Source organism: Lepus europaeus, chromosome 14, assembly GCF_033115175.1.
Source record: "Lepus europaeus isolate LE1 chromosome 14, mLepTim1.pri, whole genome shotgun sequence".
Classification (NCBI taxonomy): Eukaryota; Metazoa; Chordata; class Mammalia; order Lagomorpha; family Leporidae; genus Lepus; species Lepus europaeus.
Window position 1 is genome coordinate 29,411,991 of NC_084840.1, and position 22,932 is coordinate 29,434,922.

Sequence of the window (22,932 nt, forward strand, 5' to 3'; positions counted from 1 at the left end):
TTGCTGGTTTACTTCCCAATTGGCCGCAATGGCCAGAATTGGGCTGATCTGAAGACAGGAGCTTCTTCTGGGTCTTCCCTGTGGGTGTAGGGGCCCAGGGACTTGGACCATCTTCTGCTGCTGCTGCTTTCCCAGGTACATTAGCAGGGAGCTGGATCAGAAATAGAGCAGCCAGGACTTGAACCAGCACCCATATGGGATGCCAGCCCTGCAGGCCGCAGCTTTACCCACTATACCACAGCGCTGGCCCCTATGTGTAGGTTTTTATCTATTGTTATTTACCATATTAGAAATGAAACTAAATGTTTTCTAAATACTTCTCAATTTAAAAATTATAATAAATCTATTGCATGATAACATTAAATAAAAAAGTAATAAAATAAAACTGACTTTTCCAGCAAAGAAATGGAACTAAGGGATACCTGTAACTGTAGGCATCCCCACCACCACCTGAAATCCCTCTCCTATTCCTCTCCTCCTTTCTCCCTTAAGACTGTTTCCAGTTAGGTCATTGAAGCACTATTTTCTAGTTTTTGGGTTTTTTTTTTTCATTCTTCATATCAAATTTCACTGATCTATCTATAATTATTTTTGCTCTCTTTCTGCAACATTCAGTCTATAGTTAATCCTATCTAGTGAATTTTGTTTGAAATGTTAAAATTGACTCGGATTATGTTTTATAGTTTTTCCCTATTAGAATTTCCTTTTACTCATTATGCATACTTTACTGAATCAAGCATAATCATCATAACTTTTTGTCTTCTAATTCCAGTATCTCAGTCATCTCATTTTTAACTTTTAGATCACATTTTCTTCATGTTTAAAAAGTTGTTGCTTTTTGGTTTTTGAGGATTTTTGGTTTTGTTTTTGTTCACTTTATTTGAAATGCAGAAAGACAGGGACAGACAGAGAGAAAGATCTCCCATTTTGCTGGTTCATTCTTCAAATGCCTCTAACAGCTGAGACTGGGCACAGCCAAAACCAGGAGCCTGGAACTTGATCTGTGTTTCTCATGTAGGTGGCAGGGATCCAAGTACTTGAGTCATCACCTTTTACCTTCCAGGGTGTACAGTAGCAGGAAGCTGAAATTGAAAGCAGAGCTGAGACTTTGAACTACACAATCTGATATGGGATGCAGGCATCCGAGGTGTCTTTAACTGCTGTACCAAACACCTTCTCCTAGAATATTTTGATTAGGTTTTAGAGTTTTGCATGATGCACTGTGTAGGGGGTGTGGATGGTGTCGCCTTCCTTTAAAAGATAAGAGTTCTGTCATGGCAGATAAATTACTAGAGGATCATCTTGATCCTGTTAGACTTGTTTTAATGCTTAGTTGGGATAGGTAAACTCTTCCAGTTTTATTTCTAATTTGAAGGCATGGTTCCCTCACAAGGGTGTGTTTTTTACGCCCACAGTGCTGCCCTTCTGGTGTCTCAGCTGAATTCCTGAGGTGTTCAGTAAGGGCTCTATACTTTATTGACCTGGAACTCCCGCTTTCTTGTGTCCCTGGGGAATTCTCATCCTATTGAGGTAGAGCTGGGCCTCAGCTAAGGTCTCAGAGAAATTCTCATGCAATTTTGTACCACTCTCATCACCATCCTAGCACAGTTCCCTCTTCCTTATGCCTTGCCTACAAATTCTAGCTTTTTTTTTTTTTTTTTTTTTTTTTTTACAGGCAGAGTGGACAGTGAGAGAGAGATAGAAAGGTCTTCCTTTTTGCCGTTGGTTCACCCTCCAATGGCCGCCGCGGTAGCGCGCTGCGGCCGGCGCACCGCGCTGATCCGATGGCAGGAGCCAGGTGCTTCTCCTGGTCTCCCATGGGGTGCAGGGCCCAAGCACTTGGGCATCCTCCACTGCACTCCCTGGCCACAGCAGAGAGCTGGCCTGGAAGAGGGGCAACCGGGACAGGATCGGTGCCCCGACTGGGACTAGAACCCGGTGTGCCGGCACCGCAAGGCGGAGGATTAGCCTACTGAGCTGCGGCGCCGGCTCAAATTCTAGCTTCAAAATCATTGCCTTCTCACTTCAGGGAAACCATCAGTATTCACTTAGGTTTTGCTTCCCTGTGATGAAACCATCAGTGTTCACTTAGGTTTTGCTTCCCTGTGACGAAACCATCAGTGTTCACTTAGGTTTTGCTGTGATGGAAAGTATCCTTAAGCAGAAAGCCAGAGCAGATGTGGGGCTTATCTTGTTTACATTTTCCATCTTTAAAGTCCTCTGCTGCCTGTTGTTCTTGCCTAATAACAGTTGTCTCCTGTATTTGATCTAGTTTGTTGTTTTAAATCAGCAAGTAATTTGCCACCACTTATTCTATTATGGTTAGCAGCAAAAGACCTCCCTAATAACTTTAGGAAAAAAATTTTAGCATTAAACGTTTTTAAATTGTATCACATGGCAATTTACAGAATGGAAATAGGCTATGATTTTTTTTTTTCCTTTTTCCAGTTGCTATTTATGATATACCAGGAAGTGAAGGAGATTTTATTCCTTGCTTTGTTTTCAAAGACTAACTTGTTGGGTAGCTATGTTATGAGATGGTGCAGTACTAATTTGTTCGTGGCCTTAAAAGAAGCCATTTGTTGTTAAAAATTTTCTTCAGAATTTGACACCATCCAAAGAAATTGTTAGAGCTGGTAAGTCTATAGTGGAGCTCTCCCAAAGGCAGAACTCCCTTCCTTATAACTTATATAGGTCAGTGCTGCTGGACTGCTGCTGCAATAAGCAACATTTTACCGAGAAGGCCCCTTAAGACAGGAACTTAATCATTACTTACATTGTGTCTTCCCTGTGGATAGTGGTCAGGATGGTTGAGCCTAAGCAGGAGTGACACATGAAGCTGAATATTGTTGGCTACACGTGCTATGAAAAAATTATTTGGCATCAAAATTAAAGTACTAGTATATAGGAATTCTTAAAATTGTATACAATATGAAATAATAACTTTTAAAGTGGCAGGTTTATCTCTTAATTCTCCTCAAAGGGCTTAGCTTTTTGTATGTGTTTCATTTTGCTCTTGCATTTTGGTTGACAATTTGGGCTGAGATAACGTGCTCGTGTGCATGTTTATATAAATATCCATACATATATATAAGTAGGAAACATTGCTAGCAATACTTACCAGTCTTCTTTTGTTTTAAAAATTTTGTCTAGTATACATCATTTTTCTTTCTGCTAGATGCCTGGCTTTCTTAAGATTGGTAAAGAATTTTGACGGTAGCATTCGGACACTGGTATTGTATATATATAGAAAGACAAAAAGAAAACTTAGCACTGGGATAAGATTCAGAATAAGTCAGTTATCTTTTGTATCTTGTTATATTAGAGCATACTGTAGTTGATTTTAGCTGCAGTTTTACATTTAATTTTTTTCCACATGTGTTCTTTAAGGCCTTGTATATCTTTGTTTTCCTCAGCTAAATTCTAACTTTTCATATTAGTATAAGTGTTTCTTAAGAAACATACCAATCAACCTGATACTTGAAATAGCTAAAAATCTACCTAAGACAGTATTTTATAGGGGAGTTATTTTTTCAGCATAATTAGAAAAACAGGAATTTCCCATACAGTGTTTTTCAGATTATTAAATTGTAACACATTTAAGTTGAATATGATCATTGAGACATTTAGTTTGGACTCTTTTGTAGGTAATATATGTAAAGGGTGAAGAATAATTAGTTTGATTAAAAATGTTGACTTTTAAAAATGTAGAAAGGTAGCAAACAAAGGTACTTTGAGAGCCAGTATTCCAATCTAGAGTCTCCTGACTGCTAGTGACTCTGCTGAAGAGAAAGAGCCATGTGGGGCCGTAAATGTCATAGCAAGAGAAGCTAGACTACTCTTCTTAGGCATTCTTGAGTCTTTTGCTCTTACTATGGGATGTTTGCCCCTTTACAGCTTCCATCATCTACACTCCCTCGTCCCTCAGGTTTCCTGGGCTTGTCTGATCCCAGTCCTTCAATTTGTTGAACTCTTATTAACCCTCTTAGAACCCAACTCAGATTGCTTCTTTGCTAAGATATATTCTCAAACCCCTTTCCTACTCTCTAAATACCCTGTTCATTCTTCTGTTGTTTTTGCATTTTATAATTGGTGGTTTGTAATTTTTTTCTCTAATAAACTAAGTTCCTAGTTACATACTGTCTTCCCATGCTTTTAAATAGAAGGCTTAATATAGTGCCTTTTGAATTAATTGAGATTACAATGTTGGGAAACAAGGGTTATAAAGTAAACCCCTGAGTAAAAGGCTTGAATGTTTTTGAGTATAATGTGATTTCTTTTTTTCCTTTTTGCTTATTTTTAGACACATCCTAGATAGATAAGATTGCCAAATCTATGTCTTCAGATTAACAGTATATGAACACACTACACTGCATGTAAATCTCCCAAGGATTTTATGAAAGTGCAGTAGGTTTTCTGATGTAATGGGTCTGGCATGGATCCCAAGATTCTTTTCAGTTTATTAGTATTTTGTTCATTTAAAAACTACCAGCTTATTGTGATGCTAGGATAGGATTGGGGACTGCAGCTTCACATAACAAGGTATTATACTGTTATGAGATTGCTTGGGACAGATTCTTCCCTGCCCTGGAGTTTCATAAGCTGCTTAAGAGCTTCCCCATTTCTGGTCTGCAAAGTGTCTGGCACATAATTAGTGAAAATGAGAATAGGTTTAAATTAGTGACTTTTATGATGTCTTTAATCCAGATTTTGATTAATTCAAAGGTGGTGACTGACTAACCTCTTTGTTTTTTCATTTAAGGAGTGTTCAGCCTTGGCGTTCCTGTAGATGCTCTCTTCTTCATTGGTAACCAGTTGGTGGCTACAAGTCACACAGGGAAAGTGGGAGTGTGGAATGCTGTCACTCAGCACTGGCAGGTTAGTGTTTTTTTTTGTTGTTGTTGTTTGTTTTTTTAAAGATTTATTTACTTTTTACTTGAGAGAGTTACACAGAGAGGAGAGGCAGCGAGAGAGAGAGAGAGAGGTCTTCCATCCGATGGTTAACTCCCCAACTGGCCGCAATGCCCGGAACTGTGCCGATCTGAAGCCAGGATCCAGGAGCTTCCTCTGGGTCTCCCACGCAGGTGCAGGGGCCCAAGGACTTGGGCCTTCCTCCACTGCTATCCCAGGCCATAGCAGAGAGCTGGTTTGGAAGTGGAGCAGCCGGGACTCGAACCGGCGCCCATATGGGATGCTGGCACTTCAGGCCAGGGCATTAACCTGCTGTGCCACAGCGCCAGCTCTGGCAGGTTAGTTTTAATTAAAGCACATTACAGAGGTAAAGATACTTCTGAAACTTATGTTGCTTATGCATCTTTGATTCTTTTTTTTTTTTTTTGACAGGCAGAGTGGACAGTGAGAGGGAGAGACAGACAGAAAGGTCTTCCTTTGCCGTTGGTTCACCCTCCAATGGCCACCACAGCTGGTGCGCTGCGGCCGGCACACCGTGCTAATCCGAGGGCAGGAGCCAGGTGCTTCTCCCATGCGGGTGCAGGGCCCAAGGACTTGGGTCATTTTCCACTACCCTCCTGGGCCACAGCAGAGAGCTGGCCTGGAAGAGGGGCAACCGGGACAGAATCCGGTGCCCCGACCGGGACTAGAACCCGGTGTGCCAGCGCCGCAGGCGGAGCATTAGCCTATTGAGCCGCGGCGCCAGCCGCATCTTTGATTCTTAAAGAATAGTGGTTTTGGTTTTGAATATACAGAATATTGAATATATTTAGTGGTAAATTGTTTCTAGACACAAATGTGACTGTTTTCCAGAAGTTTAAGTTACTGTTGTTTGACATTTCTTCATTTCCTTAATGTTTTAAATCTCATGTCTTGGGCACAGTAGTCAAGGAACATTTTACTTCTTGAGTGGAATCACAGTCTATGTAATTTAGAAAAGATAGCAAGCTAAACACACAAGTTCTTGTGAGGAATAAGGAGGTAAGACTTAGACAATGTTAATACCTGATTCTGAAGAAAAGAGGAAAACTAAGAACAGTCAATGTAGAGTGACATCATCAGATTCATATTTTGGAAAGGTAACACTGGTGTCTACATGAAAAGTGGACTGGAGATTGGGGGAGTCTACTACAACAGTTCAACAAAAGAAATAGCTTAACCAAGAGAAAGATCATCCATCTACTGGTTCACTCCCCAAATGGCTATAATGGCTAGGGCTGAGCTGATCCAAAGCCAGAAGCTTCTTCCAGGTCTCCCACATAGGTGCAGGGGCCCAAGCACTTGGCCCTTCTTCCACTGCTTTCCCAGGCCATAGCAGAGAGCTGGATCGGAAGTGGGACAGATAGGACTTGAACTGGTACCATATGGGTGCCAGACTGGTTGGCAGCTTAACCTGCTATGCCACAGCGCCAGCCTCTCAAAGAAGAGTTTGAGATTATTTCAGAGACTTCCTAAAATGACAGGACTGGTATCTGATGTGGAGAATTAGAGAGATAAATATGTAGCTTTGGACTTTGAGTTTTGACAATCAAGTGGCTGATGGTATTTTGATTTGATAGGGAACATAGGAAGAGAAATAGATATGCTGGTGAGTAGGGTGAAGAATAATTAGTTTGATTAAAAATGTTGACATTTGTGACTTTGACATCCAAGTATAGGTTTGGGGATATAATTGAGAGAACTCCTTTGGAATTTAGAAAAGTAGAAATGTTTAGAAACAGAGACTTGTAATACAGTAGTTAGGTGATAATTTCAAAAAATGAGAATTGGTTAGAATTTTCAGTTGAGATTGTATTGAGAAGGAAAGAAAAGCCAAAGGTAAAGCTGTGAGGGAACATCAGTATTTCAGGGGCCAACGTAGAAAACCAAGAACCAAAAGAATACATGTGATATGATTGAGAAAGTCCATGGGTTTGGCATTAGGACATCATTTGAAAATGTGTATTAATTAGATTGTGTTGGGAAACCTAGATTATAGGAATTGAGGATTCAATATCAGAATATCAGAACTAGAGACCACACATTCAGAGTTAGGTTCAGTACTAGGGACAGCAGCAAGAGATTTCTGACTTGTTTTAGGACTGGCGTTTTAATAAAAAGGATAAGAACGTATATGGATAGCAAGGTAACTGAAATTGTAAGATCAAGAAGTGATAGTAGGGAAGTGCTAGAGGTAAGTTAAAGAAAATCATGACTTTATGTGGAGTGAGAATTACTGGCAAAAGTTAAGTAGTTGGGGCCAGACATTGCTTTTAAGGTTTTAGAGCTGCAGCAGTTTTCAGTGATAGAGTCAGTTTAAATCATCTGTTGAATTCACTTAAAGATGAAAGGAAGCTGTAAGGGACATCAGTATAAATGTTTAGATGCCAGGAGAATAATGGAGAATTGGATAAAAGTAAACTGATCCAGGTGCCTAGAGCCTCAGCAGAGGTGATTGGCTGACCTGAGTGACAGCAGGGCAGAGTTATGATAGGTGACTGTGCGGTGTGATGGACTTGGGCTGGCGGGAGTATTCTTGAGATCTTGTGTTTCTGAGACAACAGAAATCATGAGAGGATAAAGGGATTATAATCTGGGAAAAATAGGTTTTATTTACAATGAAGACATTGAAGTCATGCTTATGAAAAACAAAATATTAGAGTGGCCTTTCACATAGGCATAGCAGAAGGCATGGTAGTGGTTGCCTGTATAAAAATAATGGGCCAAGGAATATGGGAAAGGACTGGTCTAAGTGTATCTAATGTTCAAGTAGAGGAAGCTGATCAGAAGGGGTCTTTTGCTGGTGACAGTTCTATAATGGAGGGTATGATTTGTAATAACTTGCCAAAGTTCTGCTCTTATTGGGGTTACTAGGTCAAGTCTGAGATTTTAGTTGCTAGACAAATCTACTCTGCCTGTGCTATAAAAATGCTGAAATCCATCTGGGCTCCTCAAGGCACATGCTTCATTATTACCTTCTTTTGAATTTTTATCTTACATATGAAAGTTTGTTTTCAAAGTGGATACTTTTAGTCTCATGAATAACCCAATACTTCTTCCTTGGTATATTCATGAATTGAAAACTATCTGACAAAGTAGATTTGCTACACATTTCAAGAAGACCTTGGGAAAACTGAGCATTTGTGTAGCAAACAACCTTATAGCCTAGCTAGGTGAATTTCTTTGTAGTGTAGTGCAGAGAGAGGAAGTGATGAAGTCTCAGCATCTGATCTACGAATCTCAACAGACAATTGTGACCAGAGGCTGCCTCCTATGACTTGTGACACTGCTTCATTGGGTTCTGATTTGGCCCTTAGCAACAATTCTGCCCATAAATAACACAGACAAGACAGCCCTTGTAGATCTGGACTCTGTATCATCAAGGTTGATAACGAGGTATACAGACCACTAAAGAGAGAATAAGCAAGTGTGTGTATGTTTAAGCTGAAAAGCTGCTGTGAGATTTTTGTTGGTATAGCAGTTTCTCAGTCAGTTTCAGTGAAACATGAAAATTTTGCAATAGCATTGTGTCTGCTTTAGGTAAGAGAAAAAAGTTAAATGTTTCAGTTTCTTGTTTTTATTTAATCCTCCAGCACAGACCAAATTGTCTTAAAAAAAAAAAAAAGTAATGAGAAGGAATTAATTCATGTTGTCAAATAGGTAACCTAAGCTTAGTTTCTTAGCTTGTAGACATGACTTCCCAAACTGTTCAAGTTTAAATGCAGACTTAGACTGGAAATCTAGACACTGTGCATTTCATTCTCATGTAAAAGTTGGGGAAGTTAGTCCTGCTTCCTAAAGGGTTGAGGAATTCTCCCTGTTCTTTCTGAGGACTAGAGACACTCGGGCAGTATTACCATCTGAGTTACTGCCTAGCCTCCACGTGAACAGTAGAGTTTGAGGAGGAAACATTGGCTGTAGCTGCAAGGATTCAGAATGAGTTTGTATGATCTGTTGGGCTGGCTTGGATAAGAATTGGAGAGGGTTTTTTTGATTTAAATTGTCTGCTTTTCTTTGTAAGGTACCTGTAGCAGGCTTTTTCATTTTGGTTTGGTAATGAGTTTATAACCCCCCTCATGTAGGAATAAGAATAAAGTAGACATTGGAATCTTTGTCCCACATTTTTTTGGGGGGGAAAACTGTCCTTAGAATTTACAGGAAGATAGTGAAAGTAACTGACATGTAACAATACTGTCCACAATTAAAAAGCAGTATGTATTTGTTTAGCATGAATAGTAGCAATTGAACCTGCTGCAAAAATCTGGAGATTAAGGTTTGCCTCAGCTTCCAAGAAGATGGGGGAAATTTTGCCCTGTTTTTGGAAGAAAATTTGATGTGTGGTAGTGGTAGTAACTAAGGGAACCCACCCCTGAGAAGCTGAGACTTTTGTATTCAAATTGGCAGAAATTTATGATGGAGTGTAAGAACTCAGATTGAGTTGCTGATCCAGGATTATTTATGTTTCTAGATGCAGATAGAAAACCACATGGGAGACTTTCACAGGAAAAGGCACACTTTTTACTGAAAGGGAGCTTGTAACATTCCCAATTTCATAAACTGCGCCTGGAAGCAAATGAGAAGTTCATCTGCATAAAATATTTTATCTTTTCCTTACAACTTGGAAACGATTGAACAATTAGAAAGCTATTATAGAGGGGCCGGCGCCGTGGCTCACTTGGTTGATCCTCCACCTGTGGTTCCAGCGTCCCATATGGACACCGGGTTCTAGTCCCAGTTGCTCCTCTTCCAGTCTCTGCTGTGGCCCGGGAGGGCAGTGGAGGATGGCCCAAGTGCTTGGGCCCCTGTACCCGCATGGGAGACCAGGAGGAAGCACCTGGTTCCTGGCTTTGGATCGTGCAGCGCCAGCTTTGCGGCCATCTGGGGAGTGAACCAACGGAAGGAAGACCTTTCTCTCTGTCTCTTTCTCTCACTAACTCTGTCAAATAAAAAAAAAAAAAAAAGCTATTATAGAGTGAATTTCCAAAGTCATTAAAGAGATAGAGTAAGGGATAAACTGTAATGTAGGAATAGGAACAATCAGAAGAAAGTGAAATTGAGACTGGGGGCGCTGGTTCATGTCCCAGCTGCTCCACTTGCTATCCAGCTCTCTGCTAATGGCCTAGTAAAAGCAGTGGAAAATGGCCCAAATGCTTGGGCTGCTGCCAATCTTTTTTTTTTTTTTTTTTAAATATTTCCATTTTATTGAAAAGGCAGAAACTCTGAAACAGACACATAGGCCGATAAATATTTTCCATCCACTGACTCATTCCCCAAATGCCTGCAATAGCCAGGGCTGGGCCAGATAGAAGTCAAAAGCCTAGAACTCCAGCCAGCTCTCCCACGTGGTGGGTGAAGACCCAGTCATCTTGCTGCCTCCCAGGGTATGCATTAGCAGGAAGCTGGAATCAAAAGTGGAGCTGGCGACTCAAGAGACAGGCATCCCAAGAGGTATAATCAGAACTGCTGCAGCAAACACCTTACCTGTCCCCGTCCTCCTGCCCTCCTGCCCTCCTGCTGTGATGGTTCTAGAGTAGCAGTTGAAGCTTTCCCATAGTGCTGGAGGAATTAGGAGTTTGTACATGAACTGCTTAAGAGAAGTCATTATTTTCAGATTTTACCCAGCTTTTGTTTTAAATTAGAATGAATGTAAATACTTAGTCCACACTTGATGTGTTGTCAGGCATTCTCTTTCCCCTTTGTCTGCTTCACTCACAGCTGGCTTTGATTGTCAAGCTTCACCTCTCTGAACCCTTCTTTGGTCTTTGCTCTCTTTCCCCTCTGACATTGAGATAACAGTCCTTCTGCCCTCCCCCTAGAATGGGAATCTAGTGATCATGAACAGGAGGAGGAAAGCATCTATCTAAATGCAGAAAGCAAAGTACTCTTGTAGCAAATATCACTTGAAAAAATTTAAAAGGAGCTGCACTAACGGCTTCTCATGGTTTCCTGGGGCATGAACGTGCATGTGTACGTGCACCTATGCCCTAAAAGTTCATTTTCTAACTAAAACTCCATGTTGGTTGTTTACCAGAAGACTCAATTTTCTAGAAAATCTAGTGGAAAATAGAAATTATAATTGTTTCTAACATCTAATAATTTCACATCAGGTTCAAGATGTTGTTCCTATAACTAGCTATGACACTGCTGGGTCATTCCTTCTACTGGGATGTAACAATGGATCAATATATTACATAGGTAAGTTTCTAGCGACTTAATAATCTCCTATTTGATAGGATTTTTAAATGAAAAAAAATGTTTTAAAGTAGATTGTTCTAATATGATTTACATCTTGGAAACCTTTTTTAGATATGCAGAAGTTCCCTTTGCGGATGAAGGACAACGATCTTCTGGTGACAGAACTGTATCACGACCCCTCAAATGATGCTATCACTGCTCTCAGTGTTTACCTCACACCCAAAACAAGTTAGTACTTCACCAGTTGGTACCGATTTTTGAAGTGTTTGAGAATGTGTTTATATACATTAGTTTGTTAAGTGACTTGGTAAAACTAATCAGCTCCTTTATTTTTAAGTGCCTTAGTGCCTAGGATTTCATCTCTATTAGTCTAAAATCTATCCTGAAGTCAAATATGACCAGTAAACAAGAATAATTTAGGTGGGAAATGAAAACTGCCTTCACTTTAAAATCAGGCTTTTAATTTTTTTTCACCAAGAAAAAACAAAACTATTCTGTATTGGAAAATAAGCTTATTTCTCTGGAAATTTTTAAATTTGAGGAAAAGATATATGATTTGGAAGTTTAATATAAATTTCATTGCCTTTCAGAAGCCACTGCTATCAAGTTAACAGAATAGTTCTTTAAAGTGTTAAGAATTGTTGTATTCTAGAGTGAAAAATAAACAAATGGGAAACTTAAAATTTATCTACAGTGAAAAGATTTCAAAGAAATACTGGTATCCATCCAAAGTATTAAGAGGTTTAAATGTGTCACTTGTACAAAATCATTATTACACTGAATTTATTAAAGGAAATCATAAACTCTAGTATGAAAGAGAATATATATAAATGCATTTGGTTTAAATTATACAAGATTTTATCTGTATTGCTCTAGGACAGGGGTTAGTAAACCATGAATTGCTGGCCAAGCCAGATTAACAGTTTTGTATAATGTCTTTGGGTGCTTTTGTGCCACAGAGACAGTTGAGAGGTTGTGACAGATTATCATGCAAACTTTATAATGAAGAAGCAGAGAGCATATATTTTAAAGTTTGCTGACCCCTGCTCCAGAGTGAGGCATGGATTTATTTTTGCAATTTAAAAATGTAGATTAAAAATGAGAAAGTTTTAGAAAGCAAAAGCACATCTTTTGTAGTGGCAAGAAGACTTTACTCAGGTAATATGATGTGTTTTCCATGATTTTTTAAAAATGATTTATGTATGTGAAAGAGTAACAGAGATAAAGGGATACACAGCTTCCATCCATTTATTCACTCCCCAGATGCCTGCAATAGGGGTTGAGGCAGGCTGAAGTCAGGACCCAGGCACTCGGTCTAGGTCTTCCACATGGGTGGCAGGAACTCGAGCATTTGGGACATGATCTTCTGCTGTCTTCAGGCATTAGCAGTAAACTGGATTGGAAGCAGAGTAGCTAGGACTTGAACCAGGCACTCTGATAGAAGATGCAGGCGTCCCAACCAGCATCTTAATCTGCTTCACCACAGTGCCTGCCCTAGAGACTTTCTGATCAAGTAGTAATAACTAGAAACATGAAGGGTTCACAGTGCTTTGTAAAAATACAGATTTTTGAGCTTCATCCTATCTTTAAATTTGTGGTGGGGGTCTTAAAAAATCCATAGCTGAACCTGATATGATTAGCTTTATGTAATTGAAGCATCGTATTTAGGTATGATGTAAGCAATGTAATGTGTGTATATATATTTCCATAGTTCAGTGTTTTGAAGCTGTTAAACAGTATTATACTTGATTATAATTCAGTATTTTGCAAAAATAAAACAAACGGTCATTCTAATCTAGAAGTAATTCAGAATATTGCTTTAGGAATACTGTTGTTTCAGTGGCATTCTTGGTGTGGCAGATTTATTAATTCCTTCACCATGCATTGAGTCCATAGTATGTGAGGCAATCTGTAGGGTGGGTAAAGATGAGTGTGGTTCACATAGAAATAGACATGCAAATCAGTACAGAATGGGCTTTGAAGAGTTGTATCAGGAAGGAGGTGAGTAATACTAACTCAGAATGAGGGTTAGAAAGGGACTGACAAAGAAAATAACTTTTTGAGATGGCCAGAGAAATTTCAAAATTTCTTGGTTCAGCTGGATTTGGGGCTGACAGAGCATTTTATTATAGGAGAGCTTTTTTTTAATCATCACCTAACATATCACCTTTCAACTTTTGACCTTGTGTAGGCGTCAGTGGTAACTGGATCGAGATTGCCTATGGTACGAGCTCTGGAGCAGTGCGAGTGATTGTCCAGCACCCAGAGACAGTTGGATCAGGTCCTCAGCTTTTTCAGACTTTCACAGTTCATCGAAGTCCTGTTACAAAAATCATGCTGTCAGAGAAGCATCTCGTATCAGGTAATGCGATTCTATTAGTACTGGTAAGGGCTCCACCTCATATAAAACCTTGTCCTGTGTGCCATCTTTTATATTCCTGCAGATTTATAAAAGCTGTGTTTTATGTAAGAAAAATATTAAAAGAAATGGTAGAAAAGCTTAACTCAAATTCTATGATTCTTTTTAAAGATATAATTTTTCCTGGTTTTAATATACATTGTTTATTGGATCTTTTATTATCATTTTGTTCTTATGGCTTATCTTATTAAATATTTTTCATAAACCTGTTGAAGAATTAGAGAAATTTTCCAGTGTTGAATTTTAATGTAAATCTTGTTGATTATCTTAAGATGTAATACTAAAGCTATAGGTTTATATATGTGTTTTGATATTTGATTATCTTGTAGACATTCTGCTAATTAGAATTTTCATATTTGAAGAAAATAATATTTTTGTAGATTTGTAGTTCCTTATAGTCATAAAAAGTATTTTTAAATTTAGATAGCTAAAAGATACTAGTTTTCAAGTTTGTTCTGATAAGGTAAAATTCATAGTATATGATAGATGCTTTTTCAAAGGTTTTGTGATAATTGAATTGTGAGGCAGGTTTATCAGTAGAGCTTGCTTTTTTGAAGTCTTACATTAACTTTTGTAGAACACGTCCTGCCCAACTTAAGATTTTTATAGACATTTTCCTTAGTTTTATTTATATATGACTATCTAAAAGGTATGCATCTTTAACTGTTAGTCTGATTAAACACCAAGTGAGGCTGAAACGCCTTACTCAATGGAGGAATGATTGTTTACACTGAACATCTAGTTGTTTGGGATATAATCACAGTTATGTTTTCCTGAAATAATTTCTTGAGTCTTTGGTAAAACAATATTCAACCTGTCCCACTGAGGAAACTGTATTGCTGGTAACTCCTCTCTTGTCCAGTTACTAGGTATGTATATGAGATCGTCCCAGAGCCCTTTCTTAGACTCTGAGCTGTTGTGACTCCAAGATTTTTTCCTTTTGCTTGTGCCCTTCCAGAAAGTTCCAGACTTGTACATCTAGTGTACCTGGCCACACTAGAACTTTTGATGGCTGAAGAACCCCCTCAGTGCACAGTATCATTTACTCATGCTGAGTATCTGAGAGTCAGCCTTGATTCTCCCCTTCCCTCCCCTCCCACGTGTATATAATCTGTCAGTCTTAAGGCCTTGCTACAGTCTGTGTCACAAATGTGATCACTTGTCATTGCTGCCTACCCAATAAGAGGGTATTCAGAAGGTCACGATATCATGAAAAAACTATGCATAGATTTCAGTTTTTTAACACCAAAACCAGTGCGTTCTTGTACTGCAGTCTTCATCATTTCTCTTCTATATTACTAAAGTAGTCTCGCAACCCATTTTTTAATTTTGCCTTTAAATGGTACATGTTCTGCAGAGCAATCCAAAGTATCTTTTAGTGATACAAACCATATGATTCCCCCTTTGCATAGTATTTAGAATAAATTTTTACCATAGTCTCTGATTCTTCCTGTTTTGGATCCCACCTTTGAAATCTTTTCCCAACTCCCTACACCACTTGTTGCTCATGACACTAACCTACTGGCTTTTCTTTCGTAAAAATCTCTCAGAACTTTTGCTCTTATTCTTTTCATTTGAAATGTTTAGCCACTTGGCTAACTCTCTATCCAGTAGTTGTTTCCTCTGACACCCTATTTATTTTCTTCATTGACTCCTCACTTGATCATTTATGTGTTTGCTTACTTATCTATCACTTTGTTCTAGATAAGATCTCCCACCCCACTCTCTCTTCTCAATATTTAGCATAGTTCTTGGCACATAAAAGATACTGAGTAAATGTTGTATAAAGTAAAGCATATATATATATTTTTTTGACAGGCAGAGTGGACAGTGAGAGAGAGACAGAGAGAAAGGTCTTCCTTTGCCGTTGGTTCACCCTCCAGTGGCCGCCACAGCCGGCGCACTGTGGCCGGCGCACCGCGCTGATCCCAAGGCAGGAGTCAGGTGCTTCTCTTGGTCTCCCATGGGGTGCAGGGCCCAAGCACTTGGGCCATCCTCCACTGCACTCCTGGGCCATAGCAGAGAGCTGGCCTGGAAGAGGAGCAACCGGGACAGAATCCGGTGCCCCGACCGGGACTAGAAACCGGTGTGCCGGTGCCGCAAGGCGGAGGATTAGCCTGTTGAGCCACGGCACCGGCCCTAAAGTAAAGCATTTTGATCCTATAGGCAAATACACTATTTTGCAGAAGTGACAGTGTTAAAGGTCTCAATACTAATTACTATTATTTTGATGATGATAATGTTATTGTAGGATGTGATGCCAAGGAACATTTGTATTAACATCAGATAGTCCATGTAGGTTTCAAGTTTTTCAGTTTGCCAAGAAAAAGATCCAGTGTAACCAAAAATCTGAAGTATTATCTATTCTCAGTTATATTATTCTGCCACCTGGTGGATATCAACATATATGAACATGTAATGACATTTTTCCTATAGTGTTTATTTTAAACCTTAAATATAAACTTTAGATAACTAATGGAAACAAAACTGCCCAACTGAATCAACCAAAGTATCTAAATTATTTTTCTGTATTTTAGTAAGCTTACCATAAAACAGATCAAACAGCCTATTCAAACAGAATACAGGTATTCTAAGGATTTTATTACACACAAATTAAGTGCGCAGATGCTACTTGTTGGCGTTTGCTAAAGTTTTGTTAAATATATAACTCCAACATTTTACTCAGTAGGAAATACTATGTGTGTATAATAAATTTTGGAGACTTTCCTTGTTTTATCAGTGTTGCTAGTATTTACTAATAAGTTCACAGCTCCATGGTTCATTACAATGATTTCAGAAAATTTATCATTAAGGGCAAATTAAATACCAAGAAGTAATAGTCCGGGGCCGGTGCCATGGCTCGCTTGGTTAATCCTCCGCCTGCAGCACCAGCACCCAATTTGGGCGCCAGGTTCTAATTCAAGGACTATACTTCTTCTTTTTTTTTTTTTTAATTTGACAGGTAGAGATATAGAGAGAGAGACAGAGAGAAAGGTCTTCCCTTCGCTGGTTCATTCCCCAAATGGCCGCTACGGCCGGCGCTCTGCTGATCCGAAGCCAGGTGCCTCTTCCTGGTCTCCCATGCGGGTGCAGGAGCCCAAGCACTTGGGCCATCCTCCACTGCCTTCCCGGGCCACAGCAGAGAGCTCTCTTCCAGAGAGGAGCAACTGGGACTAGAACCTGGTGCCCATATGGGATGCTGGCACTGCAGGCGGAGGATTAACCAAGTGAGCCATGGCGCCAGCCCAGAGATTCTATTTCTAACAGAGTATGTGTTTAGGGAAAAAACAAGGAGTTTGGGATGTATACCTACTTACTGTTGTTCCCAGTAAAACATAAAACTACTGGAGTATGTTTCTTAAATACAGACTTATTTTATATAAAAATAATGCTCAGCTTTACTGCATAATCTTGATTTTCCTTAAAGTAACGATAAGATATTTCACTAATGTCATTTATGTCAATAATTATTCAATTACTTTGGATGTAGGTTGTTTAATAATTGATTTACATAAGCTGAAAGAATTTCAGTGGTTGGTTAAAAAAGAAAAAAACAAAACAAAACTGAGTAACTTTTTTTCCCCCATTAAAAAAAAATATTTTTTCTGCTGGTTGATTCCCCAGATGGCCATAACAGCTGGAGTGGGGCTGAGCCAGGCCAAAGCCAAGAGCCCCAAATTCCAGCCAGATCTCCCACAATGGTGGCAGAGAGGTCCAAGTACTTGGGCCATTTTTCACTGCTTTTCCAGGCACATCAGCAGAGAGCTGGGTCAGAAGCAGAGCAGCTGAGAGTTAAATCCGTTCTCTGATACGGGATACTGTCATCACAGGTGATGTCTTATCCCAGTGTACCATATACTGGCCCCCAGACTTAATTTCAACATCTTCTTAGTCTTTTTATTTAAAAAAAAAAAAAAAAAAAGCAAAACAAAAACTGCTGTAAGTTTAAACCCTGCAGACTATTTTTATAAGGAACCATAGATTTACTTAGGTACCTTGTATTTCCAACCAGACATACTTTATTCATCTTATGGTTATTCATCTTATGGTTTTGGTCCCATTTTTGTTACAAAGGCACAAATAATGTACTACAGGTTGAACATCCCTAATCCCAAAAAAAAAAATAAATCCCAAAGTTCCAGACTTTGGGGATCAAGAATGCTCAGCCAATAAAGGCTGTGGAAGAACCCCAGCATCTGAAGCACTTCCACTGCCAAATGGAACAACCTGTATGATGTGTTAATGTACCTCGTGGTAAAAACAGCTCGACTGTGTTTATGAAAGTGATTTTGATTGTGCCTTTATTGTCTAACAGCTCTCTTGTGTTCTCTGTCTCCCATAGTCTGTGCCGATAATAACCATGTCCGGACATGGACAGTTACACGATTCAGAGGAATGATCTCTACTCAGCCAGGTTCTACTCCCTTAGCATCATTCAAAATATTGTCTCTGGAGGAGACAGAAAGCCATGGTAGCTACTCTTCTGGAAATGACATAGGTAGGTTAGATTATTTTGGGGCAGTTGAAATGTAAAAGTGATTTATAAACAAATTTTTAATTTTGAAATTCATATCTTTCTGGAAAAGTATTATAGTATTTTTTATTGTTTAATATGAACAGTTTTCATCTTATTGGTGTTTGTTTAAATAATGTCCTCTCTATTATTTTCTCCACTTTTGTTCATAACTGCACATTTGAAACCTGAAAATATTTTTCTTTTGCTGATAATTAACTGAAAATAAAAGTTGAAGCTAGAAGAAAGAGCTTATTTTCTGATTTCAGCAAAAGGTACATAAAGTTAGTTTGTACGGTATCCATACATGTGCAGTTATCAGATTACTTCCAGTACCCCAGAGCCCATTTGAAAGAATCTCTGCTATATATGTACTTGTATCTCACTATCCTTACATTCTATAGGACTTGGTTTATTCATATACCTTTCTGCTCATCTGTATAAGCAGAAGTTATAGCATGAAGTACATTAGAAATGATTGTTATGAAAATACTAAACTTGTATTCATCTAGAATTCACTCATAGTAAATATTTCAAGCTAATTATGTTTAAAAACTATAAGCTACATTTAGGAAAAAAAAAAGTGTTAAATGATTTTAGTTCCCTGCATGATGCTAGGAATTGCAACTTTGTGTTTTTATTTATTCAACAAGTACTCATTGAGTACTTTGGCTCCAACATTAATACTAACTTGCAGTATAGTCAGTAGGGGAAATAAAAATAAAACAATTGTTTTGCACAGTATGCTCAAGGACATAGGGCAGAAAAATACCCAAGAGATAGCACTAGGATCTGTGCTAACCTTCTTCACAACTATGGGGGTTACATTATCCCAACTTAGTATTTTTAATTAATTTTATTTACTTGAGAGAGAGACAATGATCTCCCATCCACCTGAGCCATCCGCCCTGCTTCCCCCCAGGGTATACTTCAACAGGAAGTGGGAATTGGGACAACAGCAAAGGTGGGACTCAAACCAGGCACTCCAATACCAGGGCCCATCCTCCCAGGCCTCACTTAACAGTGATGGAAACCAACATTAAGACAGGACACTTCTTGAAGTCTTAGTTTATGAGCTCACGTGTAGAGGATGATGGGTGTGGATGATTTTAGAAAGGATAGAGACCAGGAGAGCCTAACAAGTTTGGAGAATGCCAAGAAGCTCACTGACTACTGCATACAGGGTATGTGGATAAGAATATCTGGACATGATACTAGGTGGATAGGCAAGGACAAGGTCATGGAGGGTCTCAAACGAAGGAATTTAGATTCCATCTTGTTAAGTGATGAGCTTCTGAGGAAATTTGAAAATGATACTGGATTTACATTATATGCATTTCATTCTTGAATGTTCAAGGAGACAGCAAGCAATAAAGCAAAAAAAAAAAAAAAAAAAAAAAAAAAAAAAAAAAAAAAAAAAAAAAACCAGGAAGGAGCAATTAATTATCTAGGAAGAAGGAATCATTCAGTAGGAATCAAAAGGCAGACATGGGAGAGAAGAGAATCTAGGATGACTGCCTGGAGTCTTTGGAAGTGGAGTAATGGATGTCATTAACTGAAATAAATATAGAAAGAGTGACTCTCAAAAGAAGAGGCAAGCGGACTTGTAGATGTACAGTGAATGGGCCTATGGTCAACAGTCTTTGGTGTGAAGGTTGTACCTTTTAGGAAGTCCTTAACCAGAAATTGTGTTTACAAGTTGTCAGCATGTAAGAAAAAGGGATTTATACTGGGAAAGCATATATAATGTGAATACAGACATGTTTAGTAAGAGGCCTTTAAATTGTGAGATTCAGTCAAAAAAGGCAGGAAGATTTTTCTTTCCTTTTTATAATACTGTTTTTAAAGAATCCCATGAGGAATAAACTTCACTGAAACAGTAGAGTTCGGGTTCAGGAAGGTAGTATGGGTGGAATCTAGATCGCAATGAAATAATCCACATGGAAGGTGAGCATGAAAGGAAGTAGTAGTGGAGATATTTGGAAGATAAAGAAATTATTTGATTTACTAAGCAGGTGTGATTCATTAAGATAACTTGGCATATTTGTTGAACATCATCTGCTTATGAACAGTAAATGGAATTATTTTAGGTAAAGAGTATAAGAAAGAATTACTAAAATGTGTGCTGTAAGTTTTGCATAACACTTTTTCTTTACATTATTGTTTGCAATCTTTCTAAAATATAATGGACTATTTACATGCTTTCCCAAGTACACTAAAGAGAAAATAATGAAATCTTTGAAAATGTTGCAAGGTATAACTCAGTCTCAAATTTCATATAGTCTTTGGACATCTGATTCTTATTTTTATAACCAGTTACCCTACAAGAAGTCTTAAAAATTTGCATCTGTTAATCTAGTTAATGAAAACTTCTGATTATATTTTAAAACTGTTGGCTGTTCAGAAAAGTAATACATGTCCTTTTCTTGGAGTTGCAAGATTCTAGGCAGTCCTCCCAACTAGCAGATTGTTTCAGTGCACATTCATGTAGTACTGTTACTGTACAGCCTTGGGCAAATTGCAGCCCTACTGCAGAAAACGTCTAACAGCACTTGTACCATTGGATTTTATGACTGATTTTGACTTGAAATGCAGTGCAATATTAGACAAGAGAAAATATTTTTATTGCTTTTTATGTACAACAAATTTTAATTAGCTGCTTTTCATATTTTCTGTTTGCTGACCTAGGCCCCTTTGGAGAGAGAGATGATCAACAGGTGTTTATTCAGAAAGTTGTTCCCATCACCAACAAGCTATTTGTGAGACTCTCATCGACTGGGAAAAGGTACTTATGTTCCGAAATCACTTACTGTCCTATAAAACACATGCAATTTGTGGTGGCAACAGTGATATCAAAAGGCAAACAACCTATTGAGAAGTCCATTCTCATCTGATTGTTCTAACTTGAGATATGCATACTGCTTATTCTCTAACAACTATTTAAGACTCTTAACAATGCTGTGGACAATTAGGAAGGACTAGGGATAAATATTTCCCAACCCTTCCATACAAATTTGTATGGTATACACATCTCTCAAGCAAGACATATTACAGATTTTCTGACACTTAGTATTACCTCTTGAAATAAAAACCATGAAGCAACTACAAGCTGATAAATAATAACAACAGTTTGCATAATCTTCACATCATACAGTAAAATACCAATGTTTAATTTCATAATACCTCTTTGATCAACTTTAATATGGAGATAAATTCTCTTTGACAGTAAGGAGCCCTGTCTTTATACATTCTCTTCAATACTCAGTGTGAATGCCCCCCCACCAGCTTCCAATATATGGCATTGCAGTATGCCTCCGCTTTAGTTCAGTTACGTGAAGAGCATAGTGAAATTGATGACAGACTGAGGAACTAAATTCTAATTTTGGTACTTGTATGTAAATAAAACTTAAGTTCCTTTGTTTCCTGTAGTTCTAGTTACCTTGTACAATGAGATTTAATTGTTTTGGCAGGATGTCATAGGATAAAATGAGTTAAAAATATAGCAAAACTTCTTGCATAGTCTGTCACTACACTAGAAGTTCAGTAGCAGTTGATTTTGTCTTCCTTTTGCAATGAATGAAACTTAGAATTTATATCCTTAACCAAATTGTTTTTAAGGGGAAGAAATGGTAAAGCTCAAAGTTGTATTGATGTCAAATAAGTGAAAAGTAAAATTCTTGCAATCATTGAAAAGATTACTGATTTTCACTTCAATGTTAGTGATGCTGTTGATCTTTCTAAGATTGCTCAGGTATCTCTTCTTCAACATGACTCACGAGTTAATATTTTAGTGAACAAACCCGTTGAATTTCTCTTTTCATCAGAATTCACTGCATATAGTCATTAGCAACTATTAAATGAATTAGTGACTTTAGAGTATACTAAAGTTTGATGTTTTTTAAAAGAAATTATATTAGGAGCCTATAATGAAGACACCAAATAGTTAATCTCAAGAAATGCTATAAATTTCTATGATTTCATGGACTTTTCATAGTGAAAAAGCTGCTGAATGTTCATTAAAACTGGTCTTGTCACATCCTTTATCATGTCTCACCATTGTTCAATTCTAATATTTCAAACAAGAGCAGTATGTTATAATTAACTTTCTGTATTTATGATTCTAGAACAAAAGCTGTAGATATAAAAATAACAAGCAGAAATTACTTAATAGAATTCAGTAGAAAATCAGTCTTTAATGAATCTGTTTTGAATTAAAGTTTTTTGTTTAAAGACAGTTCAGGCTTTTAATAGTAAGAAATGAAATTATTGAAAATGAGCTAGAAAAGAAATTGTACAGGAAAGAGAATTCTAAGGCTTCCATTCCAACGTGGGGGAAAAAAGAGTAAAACCACATTCTTTCATGTACATATAAATGTTGATTTGTTTTAAACTGGAAATATAGGTGTTTCTTAGAACCATCATAAGTCAATTTATAAATATTAAAATTAAATGTAATTCACTACATGACACATAAGGAAAAATTATCTTAATAGTGCAAGACATTTGACAAAGTCAATACTCACGATTTTAAAAAATCCTAGTAATAATCGTTTAAAACCTTATATGCAATATGAAATACTAAGTTTTTCCCTTGAGATCAGCAATAAGCCTAGGATACCTCATGACTCAGCCATGGAGCTTCAAACAGTTCATGGAGAGGTGTGCATAGTCACTCAGCAGGTAATGCCACCACTTGGGACGCCCTCATGCTGTATCTGAGTTCCTGCTTCAAGTTATGGCTACTGCAGTGCTCTGATCCAGCTTCCTGTTAATGTGCCTGGGAGGCAGATGATAACCCAAATATTTGGGTTCCTGCCACCATGCAGGGGACCTGGATGGAGTTCCTGGCTCCTGTCTTGAGCTTGGTCCAGCCCAG

At 38.2% G+C, this 22,932-nt stretch overlaps 1 protein-coding gene across 2 annotated transcripts in view; it reads left to right on the forward strand.

Moving 5' to 3' along the window:
- The window catches only part of KCTD3 (potassium channel tetramerization domain containing 3), a 53,081-nt gene that overhangs the window by 26,189 nt on the left and 3,960 nt on the right, over window positions 1–22,932 (forward strand). For both annotated transcript variants that reach the window (XM_062210349.1, XM_062210350.1), the window contains exons 10-15: window positions 4,763–4,878; window positions 11,037–11,124; window positions 11,236–11,352; window positions 13,316–13,486; window positions 17,886–18,041; window positions 20,745–20,841. In XM_062210349.1, coding sequence (XP_062066333.1) covers window positions 4,763–4,878; window positions 11,037–11,124; window positions 11,236–11,352; window positions 13,316–13,486; window positions 17,886–18,041; window positions 20,745–20,841 — 745 coding nt within the window. The remainder of the gene's footprint in view (window positions 1–4,762; window positions 4,879–11,036; window positions 11,125–11,235; window positions 11,353–13,315; window positions 13,487–17,885; window positions 18,042–20,744; window positions 20,842–22,932) is intronic.